At 38.8% G+C, this 14,968-nt stretch overlaps 1 protein-coding gene across 1 annotated transcript in view; it reads left to right on the top strand.

The window, feature by feature from the left end:
* Positions 1 to 14,968, top strand: part of LOC124857580 (integrin alpha-5-like) — a 105,805-nt gene that overhangs the window by 26,149 nt on the left and 64,688 nt on the right. Inside the window, exons 3-14 of the mRNA XM_047348907.1 lie at positions 1,838 to 1,938; positions 3,358 to 3,481; positions 3,576 to 3,637; positions 4,779 to 4,824; positions 4,932 to 5,057; positions 6,644 to 6,688; positions 6,854 to 6,897; positions 7,013 to 7,069; positions 12,412 to 12,464; positions 12,834 to 13,042; positions 14,602 to 14,793; positions 14,883 to 14,928. Coding sequence (XP_047204863.1) covers positions 1,838 to 1,938; positions 3,358 to 3,481; positions 3,576 to 3,637; positions 4,779 to 4,824; positions 4,932 to 5,057; positions 6,644 to 6,688; positions 6,854 to 6,897; positions 7,013 to 7,069; positions 12,412 to 12,464; positions 12,834 to 13,042; positions 14,602 to 14,793; positions 14,883 to 14,928 — 1,105 coding nt within the window. The remainder of the gene's footprint in view (positions 1 to 1,837; positions 1,939 to 3,357; positions 3,482 to 3,575; positions 3,638 to 4,778; positions 4,825 to 4,931; positions 5,058 to 6,643; positions 6,689 to 6,853; positions 6,898 to 7,012; positions 7,070 to 12,411; positions 12,465 to 12,833; positions 13,043 to 14,601; positions 14,794 to 14,882; positions 14,929 to 14,968) is intronic.

The following is a 14,968-nucleotide window of genomic DNA, read 5'->3' as shown; positions in this document are numbered from 1 at the left end:
ATGCAGCATAACTTCATACCTCTTTGAAAGGCCAGACAGACATCTTAGCTGCTAAACATAAATTCTGCCCTGAAATATTAAACGTAATCCAAGTCAAATGTATGGTTACATTATGTTTATTGGTTAAAATCTAGCGGTTTGTTTTATCAGCGTACATTGTACCATCCTGGATATTAAGATATCAATCATACAGCAGTGGAATCTACAAGACTAGTAAATAGTCATCTGTGTGCATTCAGTCATAAAAGTGGCTGAGAGAGGCTGTAGTATCCTTAGTTAGAAACTGCTGTGCTTGACCCAGAGGTCAGAAAGTCCAGTTGCTGCAACCTTACTTCACCTGCAGGAGTTTTTCTTTCTTTTTTTTTTGGTTTTAATGATTCTTAAATCCCAGCCGTAATCCCACCCAAGATAAAAGGTTTATGAATGCATTAGTCTTTTTTTATTTATTTTTCCTAAGCTTTATCTTTTTTTCCTGCTGGACCACGTGAGCTCAAGATCATAATGGGGACAAGGACCCCAGAGGACGTAGGCTGCGTCCGACCCTGCTGGGAAAATAATCGGCTCAATCTGCAGCGCAGGAAGCGATATGGACCTCTGTTTGAGGATCAGAGGGTGTAACTTATTGTAAGCACACAGTTTATAAACACAAGCTGTATGAGTAATGTGCAATGCTTAAGGAGATTTTGACATTCAGAGAGTTTGCATTTCTCTTTGCAGACTTGGGGATTCTTGGTGTGTTTGAGTCCAGGCTTCACTATCTGAAAAGACACACCTTTAACTGCTTTTAATCTTAAAAGCAACATTTTGTGGACGTTGCTTAATTTTACCAACAGACAGACTTTCTTACATGTTCTGCAACACTCCCTCTGTTATTGTTGCAGCATTACTGCCAGGGCCCCTTCTAAAAAACAAATCCTGAGAGTGATGTACAGCCATTTGGGTTGCGGGACCAATATTGTCTTTTTAAGAGGTTTTTCAAGCTGTTTGATAAAGCAGATTAGAGCTGTAGAACGGTGGGATAAAGTCATAAAACAGTCATGCAAAAAGTCAACAACACATGGGAAAACCTGGCACACAGCGATGACATGCTTACTAAATTAGAGAGCAGCCTCCATCTACAGATGTGGACCACTTTACAGGCACCTCCGGTAAAGATGTGTAAAAAGCCTTAAAACAGTCCCTTTTTCCTACAGCGGATGGATATGTGGGGAAAAAAAAAACACATGCCAGCTACTGAGTATGGTGGAGGATCTGTTTTCCTTCCAAAGGTCCTGGGAAGATTGTCAGAGTGCATGCCATCATGAACATTTTGAAATACCTGGAGATTTTGGATAGAAATCTGGGGTATTTTGCCAGTAGACTGAAAATCGGTCATTATTAGGTCTGTCAGCAGGACAATGATCCAAAACATGGGTGAGCTGAAAGAAAAAGAGCTTAATTAAAAAAACCAGGACTCTGGATGATCTAGAAAAATTTTGCAAGGCAGAATGCTGAAAGATTAGTCTCTCTGTATGTTCCAACCTTGTTACATTTTAAAGAAATGGACTACAAGTGCTAAACTATTGGCAAAATGGGTTGTATAAAGAATTGACAGCAAGGGTAGCAACAATTGTGCCAGTAATAATATATTTAACATGTCTCCACTGATTATAAATTTGAAATCAATCTTAAAGTGTAACATTTTTCAGTTTGAAAGTGTGCTACTGCAGTAAAAGATGAATTCAAGGTTTCATGAAACATACTTGCCAGGGGTCCTGATAAGTGTGTCTGTCACTGTTGCCTGCAGTTCTCTGAAAGCTTCTTTCTGACTTTACTTTTCTCCTTTGTGTTTCTGCAGGTGACCGGTATTTTTACATAAATGATGTGAACACTCAAGTTGAGTTCAAGTCCCATCAGTGGTTTGGAGCTGTTGTGCGTTCCCATGGTAACAGCATCTTGGTAAGACTAGTTTTGGTGTAGTTGTAGCTATGTTATTAAAACCTATTAAAAAGGTTAGTTTAATTAAATTAAATTTTGTGGTGGCTTGGTGTATTATAAGTATGATTGTTGTGCAATGATATGATTAAGTTTTTAATATTTAAATACATCACTTTCAGTCTGTTAAGTATTGTGAATGTCCTGTGAATACCAGCCCAATATGGGCTGAAAGAGTGATTCGAGCACTGGCTTTCTCAAAAGAGCAAACACTGCACACATATGGGATATATTCACAGCAACTTCTCTTCAAAATATATTTTCCAGTTAACAAACTCTTTACTAGGCTACAACAATTCAACTAAACTATTAAGCAAAATGAAGAAATAAAGAAGACTAATGAACTATGTACAAACAATGGAACAAGGAACCAATAAAATTGATTATCATAGTTCAATGTGGATATTTATGTTTAATAATCAAGTTTATCTTGAGGAATTTGGAAATTAGGTCAAATTAGTTGTTAAAACAAATTTAGGATAGCAATTGGTATGTCTTTTAACAACCAGTCACAATGCCAAATCAGAACATAAGTAACACATTATTTTAATAAAATAAATAAATAATAAGTCGAATTACCTTTTTGGATAATTGATTCTTAATGTTTTAATCAACCACCATTATTTTAGTAAAAATAATATTTAATGGAATATTATTTGCTAGCATTCACTAGCATTAGTGGTTTTGGCTAATAAAGTAAAAGTAGCTTGTTTAGCAACCCTTTTAGTTACGCATGTGTATGAATTACCATTAATACGAATATTAAGGTGAATATGAGCACAAGCGCCGTGTTATGTCTGATCTGTGTTTAAACTGCTTATTAAAATAAAGTTTGTCGTAACTTTAAAACAAAACAGAACAATAGACTAACCTCAAGGCTTAGAGGTCTGTTCGCATTATCTTCACCAGGTAGCTGTTTTACCATCACAAACAAAGCAAAACATCATAAATAAAACAATGTTTAGATTGTTTCATCTGAAACTTTCTCTGCCCAAAGACTATCTCATACACGAACCGTTCCAGCTGTCCCAGGTGGGGTTAGCTTCTGCTACCCGGACAAGAAGGCATGCAATGCTGCTTAGAGATGGACAAGAAGCTGAGTACAGGAAGTTGGTGGACCGCTTTGTGGCATTGTGTGGAAACAATCATCTCATCTTGAACGTTAATAAAACAAAGATGATTGTAGATTTTAAGAGAAACAGGAATGGTTCAAATACTATTTCCATCATTGGCGAGGAAGTGGAGGTGGTAGAGGAGTCTAAACACCTCAGAACCTTTTCATTTTTCTAATTTGGTTTAATAAAAAACAAAACAAAACAAAAAAAACTTTTCCTTTTTTTTAAATATAGTAAACTCAACAAATTTGTCTCTTGTCGATTCCAGGCCTGTGCTCCCAGATATTATTGGAGGACAGAACACGACACACCATTTGCTGATGTTACAGGCACCTGCTACCTCTCTGTTGACGGTCTCAAAACCTTTGTGGAGTATGCCCCATGTAGAACAGGTGAGCTGCTGGATTGATATCACCTCTGTGTAACGACACACACAAATCTAGCTGGTTTATTGCAAAACAGTTATATTGGTGTTTCTCACTGTAGAAAGACACGGCCCTGCTGGACAGGGTTACTGTCAGGGAGGATTCAGTGCTGACTTTACCAAGGTAGGAGAATTCTGTGCTGGACTATTCACTTATTGTTTTACCCATGTCACTGTGTTCTGTTTGGAAATTACACTTTATGCATGTAGAGTGCCTTGCAAAAGTAATTAGATTGTTTTATTGGGATTTATTGTGATAGACAAGTACAAAGTTGTACATTATTGTGAAGTGAAAGGAAAATGATGCTTTTCTGCTGTTTTATACTTAAAAATCCTTAAAATATCCTTTTGTATTCAGGCCTTCTGATGCAAAACTTTAAAGGAACACCTTTTTTTGTCATGACAGCTGAAAGTTTTTAAGGGGATATCGCTACCAGCTTTGGCCATTTAAAGACTGAAATGTTTTCCCATTCTTTTCAAAAAGCTCAGGGTCAATAAGATTGGATGGTGAGCCTCTGTGAAAAGATATTTTAAATATTGCCAAAGATTTTCACTTGAATTTAGGTCTGGAATTTGATTGGGCCATTCTAAAACAAAGATATGCTTTTATTTAAACCATTTCATATTTCTGGCTGCATGTTTAGGGTTGTCCTGCTGGAATTGGCCCTGGTTTCATGTTTTTACAGGAGGGTTTCTTCCAGGATTGTCCTGTATTTAGCTCCCTCCAAGTTTCCATCAGTTCTGACCAGCTTCTCAGTTCATGGTAAAGAAAAGCATCCCTTGAGCATGATGCTGCCATTAATGTTTGTAACCTAATCCTGCTTTAAACTTTACAACTTTCTCCTTAACCTGTTTGGTATTTTCCTTCGTCTTCATGATGCTTTTTATTCCATAATTCAAATCTTTACTAAAGAGCCTGATTTATACGCAGATTAGATTAACACAGCTAAACTAATATATAAAATAGCCTGCCTATTGGATTTTAATCTATGGAAGCAGAGTAAAAGGGGGCTGAATAAAAATGCATGTAACATCTGTGATTTGCACTGCCATTATTTGTTGGTCTATCACATATAATCCCAATAAAATACATTGAAGTTTGTAATTTTTACATTAAAAAAATCAGGAAACCTTCAAGGTTTATGATATTTTTACAATGTTCTGTAGAAACACTTTTGCATACTTTATTTGGAACTCATGAGGAAATTAGAGCTGCATTAATTCCTCTGCTCTGCTACTGTTGTGTGTGTCTGTATGTGATACAGGATGGGCGGGTTGTTCTTGGAGGACCTGGTAGCTTTTACTGGCAAGGTAAGCTGACAGAAGTGTGAAGCCCTTTATTTCCCCTTTGACTAAAGCTGAAAATCAATTTTACCTTTAGTAGCCAAAGTCCTCAAATGTCCTTTAACATTCTGTAGGTCAGCTGATTTCAGCCACCACAGAGGAGATTGTTAAGGCATACTATCCCTCCTACTTCCTGCTGTCGGTTGCCGGGCAGATTCAGACCCAACAGGTCCAGGGGAGCTATGATGACAGTTACTTGGGTGAGAAAGTACATTTGAATCAACTCAGGCACCAGTATAGGGTCTAGGTTAACTTTCTCTGTTTTTTCTGCATTGACATAAAAATCTTCAGGTCTTTTTTGACCTTCTGACCGATACCTCTGAGGCCTCCATCTGGACCAAACTTATCAAAATCCAACATGCATATTTAACTCTGTCCTTAAAGTACATTCCTGAACCCCAGAGGATGCAATCTTTCCATAACGGTTGGAGTCCAGTAAAACTGTACCAATATGCCTAAAAGTCAACTTTGAGAAGACAGAGTTTCCCCCAAAATGCATTTCAAATATTCGCTGCTAGACCTTTCCTCAGGTTCTATTAGCACCATGCGCATAACTCATGACATCCCTTGAGATACTTTATGTCACAATCTAGTGGGCAGGTTTCCATTAAACACACAAAGCACACTCATACTCACACAGAGATCCTCTGCTCTTATGATTAATGCTGCATGTTGAACTCTCCTCTAGTACTCTCCTCAGGAGCAGTGTCCGATAATATTCCATGTTTATGAAACAATATGCATGGTGAGAGGTTAAAGGTGGAGTTTACTTACATATTGGGTCATAACTGTGATGTCTTTGACCTCGTTGAAAATAAGTTTGAAATAAGTGTTATGTTATAAAGTTTACATATGAAAAGAAAATATTGGTAGAGTCAGATAATGCACATTGTTTGGATGATGACAGTATCTTCTTAGCTAAATAAGTCATATACAATGGCTTGCAAAAGTATTCTGAGCCCTTGAGCCATCTTAGATGTTGCTGTGCTACAGCCACAGACCTCTGATTTTATTGGCATACCACAAGGTAGAAAGATATTGTATTGTGAGGTCAGTGGTTCTCAATCCTGGTCCTCAGGGACCTCTAACCTTCATGTTTTAGATGTGTCTCTGCTCCAGCCCACCTGGTTCAAATCATTGCATTACTTCCGGCATGCCATCAAGTGCTGAAGAAGCCTGTTAATCACCAACTCTTGTAAGTCAGGTGTCTGTTAGCAGGGAAACACCTAACTCCTTCAGGACAGTGGGTCTTGAGGAGTTAGACTGAGAACCACTGGTTTAGATCAAACTATATTTATGTGCTATAATGGTCCAGTCAAAACGCAGACCCAAAATCTAATTAAGAATCTGTGGCAAGACATGAAACCTGATGTTCACAAACCTTCTCAATCAAGTATGATTGAGCTGGAACTACATCTATATTGCAAAAAAGAAATGGGCAAAACGCTCAGTCTCCAGATGTTCGAAGCTGGTAGAGACATACTCAGAGAGACTTGCAGCTACATTTGAAATGTTAGGTGGTTCTATGAAATATTGACTCAGGAGTATTACTGATTACTTTCTGCTTCTAAACAAGGAAATGTTTATTTAGGACAGCCAGACATAAACTGGCTAATTATGATCTTTTGTAAAGCCTCCAACACTCTTTAAGAGGTGGTGCTTGTAACCAACTAAATCCTTCAACTTATCCAAAGTATTGCATTTTCATTGACATTGTCTTAATTTACCTTCAACTCTCTGTTTTCTCTATCTCCCACTCTGCCTCCACTCTCCACCTCTCCTGCAGGTTACTCTGTGACCAGTGGCGAGTTTAGTGGGGACGGCGAGGAAGGTGAGGGTCATATTTACAGTACAGAGAGCCAGACTGCTTGACTGAGCACAGATTGCTACTAAGTCACAGCACACATGTTTATGTTGTAACAGAAGGGGATTATTAAGTCTTTCAGAAAGCAGGAGGATTTGGACAGTCAAGGAGTGACTGCCTTTCTATTTGCAGATTTCATCACAGGAGTACCAAAAGGACTCATGCTGTATGGTTTAGTAAGGAGTTTTCTCATTACTGTTTTGTAGCTTTTTAAACGTATAGTTTAGAAAATGTGAAATTGCTGTATTTTTTTCTTTTTAAAGAAAGCAACTCATGTTTGGTTTGTTATAGGTGTCCATTTTAAATGGGAAGGATCTGAAGTCTGTACTGAACCTCACCGGGGACCAGGTATGTGCTCATCTGCACCAAAGTTTGACACCTTTTAAAGTTTGTTAAGGAAGTTTGAAGGAGGAATTTCCCCCCTGGTGAAGGAGCCTGTCAAAGTCCAGCTTACAGTGAGTTTCTAAAAGACCTAAATTAAAGCCAGAAACAGAAGACGGAAAGATGGTGTTGATGTCATCCCTATGTGGTTTCAGCATGTACTTTTAAAATTGGAAGCACTACATTGAGGCAGTGTTGCTGAGGCAGATTTGAATGTTCAACCACATTTCTGAAAATAACAGTCAGGGATGAATTATTTCAGCAACGGAAATGTCACTTGCTTAATTTAGCAGCAGCAGCACAGTTACCCAGTCATACTCTGCCTTTTATGGTGGCTGATACTGATATACTGATCTTTGTCTTAAGGTGGTTATTAGATTATGTGTGGAGGTGTTTTACAATTTTTTTAAAGACCCATTTTACAATTAATAATGGGATTAGTGAATATAATATACAGTGTTGTGAACATGTATTTATACCCGTTTAACTTTTTCAAATTTACAGCCACAAACTTCAGTGCATTTCATTGGGATTTCCTGTGATAGACCCCCACAAAGTAGAGCATTATTGAGATTAGAAGGAAAAGGGTCCACGGAAACATTGTAGAAATAAAACTTTAAAAGTGTGACGTGCATTTGATTGTACCCCAATTGACTATTTTACCCCTAAATAAAATCCAGTATAAACAATTGCCTTCAGAAGTTCAATTCAATTCAGTTTTATTTCTATAGCGCCAATTCACAACACATGTCGTCTCAAGGTTCTTCACAAAGTCAGGTTCATACATTCCAATTAATCGTAACCATTGAACAGTTCAGTCAGATTCAGTTATTTATTCAAATTGGATAAAAAGTTTTTCTATCTAAGGAAACCCAGCAGATTGCATCCAGTCAGTGACTTGCAGCATTCACTCCTCCTGGATGAGCATGTAGAGACAGTGGACAGTCACTGGCGTTGACTTTGCAGCAATCCCTCATACTGAGCATGCATGTAGCGACAGTGGAGAGGAAAAACTCCCTTTTAACAGGAAGAAACCTCCAGCAGAACCAGAACCAGGCTCAGTGTGAGCGGCCATCTGCCACGACCGACTGGAGGTTTGAGAGAACAGAGCAGAGACACAAAGAGAACAAAGAAGCACTGATCCAGGAGTACTTTCTATGGGAAGGAAAAGTAAATGTTAGTCGTTTCATCTAGAAAGAAAGAACAGATAAACTCTGAGCCAGTTTTCAAGGTTAGAGTCTGAAAGAGAGAACATAGAGATAGTCACAGTAGAAGCTCAGTCAGTAGCCATGTCTAGGAGAGAGAAAGGGTTAAACACTGAAAGACAGGGCCATGTGGATCATCTGTAGAAGGTGAGCATTAAGTTGTTGCCAGCAGAAGCTTGGACGATGCCCCTCTCCAGAAAGGTGTCACAGGTAGGCCAGGTGTACCTTCTACAAAGAGAAAAGAGGGAGAACATAAAGTTAAAAACTGAAATAACAGCAAATAATACAAAATTGGAGAGTAGTATGAGAATGTAGTGAAGAGGGTGAAAGTGGTCATTATGTCCTCCAGCAGCCTAAACCTTTAGCAGCATAACTACACAGATGGTTTCAGTTTATTTATTTATAGGAGAATTTTAAATTCTATTCTGGATTTAACAGGGAGCCAATGAGGGGAAGCTAAAATAGGAGAAATATGATCTCTCTTTTTAATTTTCATCAGAACTCTTGCTGCAGCATTTTGAATCAGCTGAAGGCTTTTAACTGCATTTTGTGGACATCCTGATAGTAAAGAATTACAATAGTCCAGCCTTGAAGTAACAAATGCATGGACTAGTTTTTCAGTGTCACTCCTGGACAGGATATTTCTAATATTGGCAATGTTCTGGAGATGAAAGAAGGAAATCCTAGAAACCTGTTTAATATGGGATTTAAATGACATGTCCTGGTCAGAAGTAACCGAATAATAAAAATAGACTTCACCTTTGTTGAATTTTGGAGTTCAAAGCAGGGTTGGGTTGTGAAACAGTATCTCAAGCTCTGATTATCTCATTAAGTAATGTTGCACAACTGCAAATCTGCCAAGAAATGGCCCGACAGGTCAGGTAAAGAGCATTTATTTGGGGACACAGCCAAGAGGCCTGTTGTAATTCTGGAGGAGCTGCAGAGATTCGCAGCTCAGATGGCAGAGTCTGTTTACATATCTGGCCTTGATGGGACAGTTGGTAAGAGTGCTTAATTGTTAAAACAAAGCTAAAAGCTTTAAATACTTCTGCAGTTGCCAACAAGCAGCAAGCAAACATGTGGTAAAGGTGCTCTGGTTAGATGGTACCCAAACTAAAATCCCGAACAGACCATCCCCGTGATGATGGTGGCAGCATCATGCTGTGGGGTTGCTTTTCTTCAGCAGAGACAGGAAAGCTGATCAAAATTTATGGGAAGAAAGATGGACCTAATCTGGGGAAGAGGTTCATCTTCCTGCAGGACAGTGAGCTCCAACAGAAGGGTTTAAATCAAATTATTCTTCTGCTTCAGAATGATGCACAACTTTGTGCTGTGTCACCTAAATTCCCAATAAAACACATGAAGTTTGTGTTTATGATGTAACAAAACATAAGTTGAATGGGTGTGAATAGTTTTGCAAGGCATTGGATCTAATGTAAAACCTAGGAGTATACATATAGTGTTTGACCTCTATGAAATGTCATTCTCAGGGTGGAAGGCGATAAATAAGCTGTCCCTGGCTAGTTGAAACTTTGCACTCTGTGGGTGCTTGGTCTGTGTCGTTCCAGTCTGCTGCTTAAACATGGGTCTTTGTGCTGTTTTCAAATGTCAATTTAAAATTTGTTCTTTAGGGACCAAGGTATTGACTCAGGCTATATTTTATATAGATTCCAACTGTGAAAAGTCCTGTTCAGATTTGGCATCATGTGTTCCAACTTATTTCTTTAAGGAAGTGTTCACACCTGCCATTAAAATAGTGCTTTCCCCTCTTTGTCTTCTTACATCTACAAACATAAATGTGTTTACCTGAGATTTTAGATGATAGACTCCCGCTATTAAAGTATTGTGATTGTGACGTGGAAGTCAAAGGATACGTCAATTTCAAACTTTGTTCCAAATAAAAGTCTGAACAGTGAGTTGTGCATTTGTATTCCGCCCCCTGATCCAGTACTTTGTAGAACCATGATAGTGTTGCAGGTTTCCTGTTGGTTTTCTGCTACACATATCATTTTGCCCATGTTAGCTTCATTCGACCAGAGCACCTTCTTCCCACCTTCTTTTCCATAATTAAAACTTTCCTTGCCCAGCCAGTTTCTTATGTTCCCAGCCGTGGTGGTAGTTTTGTCCATCCTCTTTCTTTTTCAGATGATGGATTGAACAGAGCTCTGTGAGATGTTCAAAGGTTGGGATATTATTTTATAACCTAACCCTGCTTTAAACTTCTCCACAATTTTCTGTCTGACCCTTCTGGTGTGTTCCTTAGTCTTTATGATGCTGTTTGTTCTCTAAAATTCTCTTACAAACCTCTGAGCCCTTCACAGAACAGCTGCATTTATACTGAGATTAAATTACACTCAGAGGTGAACTTATTTACTAATTAGGTGGCTTCTAAAGGCAGTTGTTTACCCTGGTCTTTATTTAGGGGTGTCAGAGTAAAGTGGCCTGAGTACAAATGTACATCACACTTGAGGGAGTGGTGGCCTAATGGTTGGAGAGCAGGAGATTTGCATCCTGTAGAGTCCACAAGTACCCTGGTTTGAATCCCACAGCCTGCCACTCTGGGTCCCTGAGCAAGACCCTTAGCCCCTAAATGCTCCCTGGGCACCGCACAATGGCAGCCCACTGCTCCCACAGAGATGGGTTATGTGCAGAGGACAACTTCTCCATTGTGAGATCAACGAAGTTTAACTATTAATAATATTACTTTGCAGACTTTATTTTGTAAAACAAATTTAAAACAGCTAATAATTTTCTTCCAACTTACCTTGCCTTACTTATCAGTCCATTACATAAAAAAATCAAACAAGTTACTTTAAAACCTTGATGTTAAAGTGACAAACTGGAAAAGTTGAAGGAACAGGAATATATTGAAATATTTCCACAACTGACTCACACTATTGAACAAATCAAAATTAAAATGTCCCTGGGCATCTGAATGTGGTCCCTTCACATTCACTTTCAATCACACATCACATGTATTTAACCAGCTGGAGAATTTAAATGATAACATTGCAAATGCCATGTAAACACACAAAGTTAAAATTCAATATGTAACTGTACTTTTTTTTTCTCCATTCCCCTGCCCCATTCCCTCCAAGCTGGTCAATATAAGGTTATATCTGAAGTGTGACATCATATTGACATGATTTTGTGCTATAGATTAAAAAAGAAAATACATGAGTCAACCAGTGTTCAGTTTGTATATTTTGGTTTACGGATTACATTTTCTAGGTCTTGATATATATGCCAGCAAACAAAGCTTTGAAACTATTTTATTTTGTTATTTAAAACAGAAAAAAGGATCAAAGATCACAAACTTTGCTTTTAAAGAACTTCTATTTTGTCCTACATCTATGTGGTAAAGGTTCTGAAAAAGAGCTAATGCTAGTTATTTTAGATGTCAAAAAAGTAATGGAATAGCACTTCGCCGTGGTGCTAAATTGGAAGACAACTTTAACTTATGATGTTCCTTGATTTGTGAAACATAATGGCATCCGACAACTGTAAAGGCATTGTCAAGGTAATTTTTTTTATACTCAGATGTCCATAATGTTAGAAAAACCATCAGAAGATAATCTAGAAATTTTAGTCTGGAAAATATATTTCAAACTGAAGATGTGTGAGAACCCTGAATACAGGAACTGCGCTAAACCTCTCCAGGGTTTTAATTTGGCTTCTGTTAATACTGGCTGTTTTTTATGTAAATCCAATTAAATGGTATGTTTTGATTCTCTCAAGAAAGTATCCAACTTTTCATTAAATCTTTCTGTATCCAGACATGTTCAGGATAACACAATATATAATCATTATTTATTTATTTGCTTGAATTTAAGTTCTCTGGTTGAGCGTAGAACTAGTTTCAGTCCTTCAGTATTTAGTCTTCCTCCAACTTCTTATGTTGCTTCAATCTTACAGGAGCTCTAACTCTGAGCTTCCATGAAAAGGGAGAAAAAAAGACTGGGGGATTGTGGGATTGAGAGATTTGGTGCAAATCTTATAGTGGTGAAGGGGACAGGAGATGAAAGGGACAGGCTGAAGAAAATGAAAGAAAAGCACTATGTTGTGATTACAGGCTAACTCGGTCCTTTTTGAAATGTATTCCAGATGGGGTCTTACTTTGGCTACGCAGTGGCGGTCACTGACATCAACAACGACGGGTAAGTGAAGGGAGGTGCAGTGACAAAGATGGTGGCAGAAAATACAGGGAGGTAAAATGGTCAAAATAAGAGCTGAGGGAGAATATTCAAAAACAAAAGCTAAATGTGTCTGGGGATTTGACTATAGCAGATGTTGACTATGTTGAACACTTCCCATGCTGGTGCAGTCACCCTTGTAGTTTCTAATCGGCCAAGAAATCTTTCCTTCTTCAATATTTTTAGTTCTTTTTTTGGAGAAATTCTAGAGCTGTTTTTGCTTTCTTGAAACCTGCTACAGTTATAAACTGTTTTGATATTTTGTCTTTTCTGATGCTTCCAACTCTGTCTTTCTTTATTATTGAAATTCTGTCTTTTCCATACCATTGACAGTTACGATGACCTGGTTGTTGGAGCTCCAACATTCATGCGCCCTGGGTTCAGTGGACGTTTGGAGGAGCTGGGGAAGGTGTATGTGTACCTCCAAAGGGGCCCACTGCATCTACAGCCAGCTCAAACGCATCTCCTTGGCTCCCAGGTCTTTGGTCGATTTGGCACCTCTCTGGCTCCTCTGGGTGATCTCAACCAGGATGGCTTTAACGGTACATCTGACTCTTTTACTGAATGAAGATACGTCCTTTCCGATAGAATATCTAAGAGTGTTTTCACACCTCAGGTGTTTAGTCCATTTAAAACAAACTCTAGTTTATTCAATTCAATTCAATTCAAAAATACTTTATTAATCCCAAATTATGTACCCCCTTAATGTAGTTTGATTGTTTAGATGTGTACATAGTAAGTGTAGCAATATCACCTCCTGTAAATGGTTTTGGCACGGTTCCAAACAAACTAGAGCGGTTTGTTTATGTTGTGAATGTGATCTGACCTCATTTCCTTTCAATGACCAGGTAACCAGTGCAAGCTTGAGCCAAAGGTCTTCCCAAAGCCAGGTTCGAGTTGCATTGTGGGATGCAGTAAAAAGACTAATAAACAAAGGCTGCCCATTTAACTCATCAGATCATTTGGTCTATTTCTCACACAGCGCCTGCTTTCTGAGTTTACATTTGGTACTCCTGTCCTGGTCACATCTGACCAGTAAATAAGCTGAATGTTCTCGCGTAGTTAGTTGTGACAGGTTTTGGTTCGCTCCACGTTTTCTGTTTCATAGACCATCACAAAGGAGTGCAAGATGTTGAAGCGGAAGAAAAATGATACATGGTTTTCTTCTGAGGTTTTTTTTTTTACAACTAGGAATCTGTGCGTTTATTTACCTCACGTGATTAGTAAATAGTCCCCCTGTATAGAATTTATTTTCAGCTGAAGACCTCAGACTTTTAGGTAACCTTAGTGAACAAACAGCGCCATGAAGACAAGGAACTCGCCACAAAGGCCAGTTCTGGAGATGTTAAAAGCGGGGTTAGATCATAAAACAATCTGCCAAGCTTTGAAAATGTGATAGTGCCCTGTTCAATCCATCATCTGAAAAGGGAAAGAGTATGGCACAGCTGCAAAACTAACAAGGCACAGACATCTACCTAAACTGACAGGCCATGTAGTAGATTATTAAAGCTATTAAGAGGCCTTTGACAACTCTGGAGGAGCTGCAGAGATCCACAACTTAGGTGGAGGAGTTGTTCAACAGGACAACTGTCAGTCATGCACTCCAAAAATCTGCTAATGCACGCCAGTTTTATTTGTGACAAAAATGTTCAAAACAATATAAAATTTGCCTTCCACTTCATATTAATAGGCTACTTTGCACATAAGATCCCTCTAACATGCATTGAAGTTCAAGGTTGTCTCATAAGGTTATCTCTTGTCCAATTGAGGTCCCCTTGTGTTTGATACCTGTCCATTACATCATGTTGCCTGCTGTCAGCTGCTCAGACAGTATTGCAGCAGAAACACACAGGAGAGGGCGCTGCGCTGATGGTGTAAGGGTTTAGCGCACGACCATACACGGAGGCTACTGTCGTCGAAGTGGCCGTCCCGGGTTCGAGTCCTGGACCCGGCAACATTTGCCAAATGTCTCCACCTTTCTCTACCCCTCTTTCCTGCCTGCTGTCAAATAATAAAGGCCACTCGTGTGGAAAAATATCTTTAAAAAAAAGAAACACATAGGAGAGCTTTTATCCTGTGTTTTGTTACTTTTTGAAATCAGACATGGCTATCGGCTGTCCCTACGGAGGAGACCACCAACAGGGCTTGGTTTTTATCCATAATGGTCATGCTGGAGGACTGAAGAACAGGCCTACTCAGGTTCTTTCTGGCCAGTGGGCTTCAAGCTCATTCCCTGCCAGCTTTGGCTTTGCTCTGCGAGGCAACATGGACATTGATCAGAACGGGTACCCAGGTATGAGGGAATGTGATTCCTTATTTTGCATATTTTAACTCTTTAGCCTTGTGTTTGATGTCTTCATTTAACTAACTTTCCTTTTGCAGATCTGATTGTTGGTGCTTTTGGCTTAGATAAGGCTGTACTGTACAGGTATAATTACCCACTTTGCATATTTACAGTGAGTGCCTGG

Source organism: Girardinichthys multiradiatus, chromosome 20 (assembly GCF_021462225.1).
Source record: "Girardinichthys multiradiatus isolate DD_20200921_A chromosome 20, DD_fGirMul_XY1, whole genome shotgun sequence".
In the NCBI taxonomy this organism is placed as follows: Eukaryota; Metazoa; Chordata; class Actinopteri; order Cyprinodontiformes; family Goodeidae; genus Girardinichthys; species Girardinichthys multiradiatus.
Note: the sequence above shows the minus strand (reverse complement) of the source record. Positions and strands in the feature narration are given on the sequence as shown.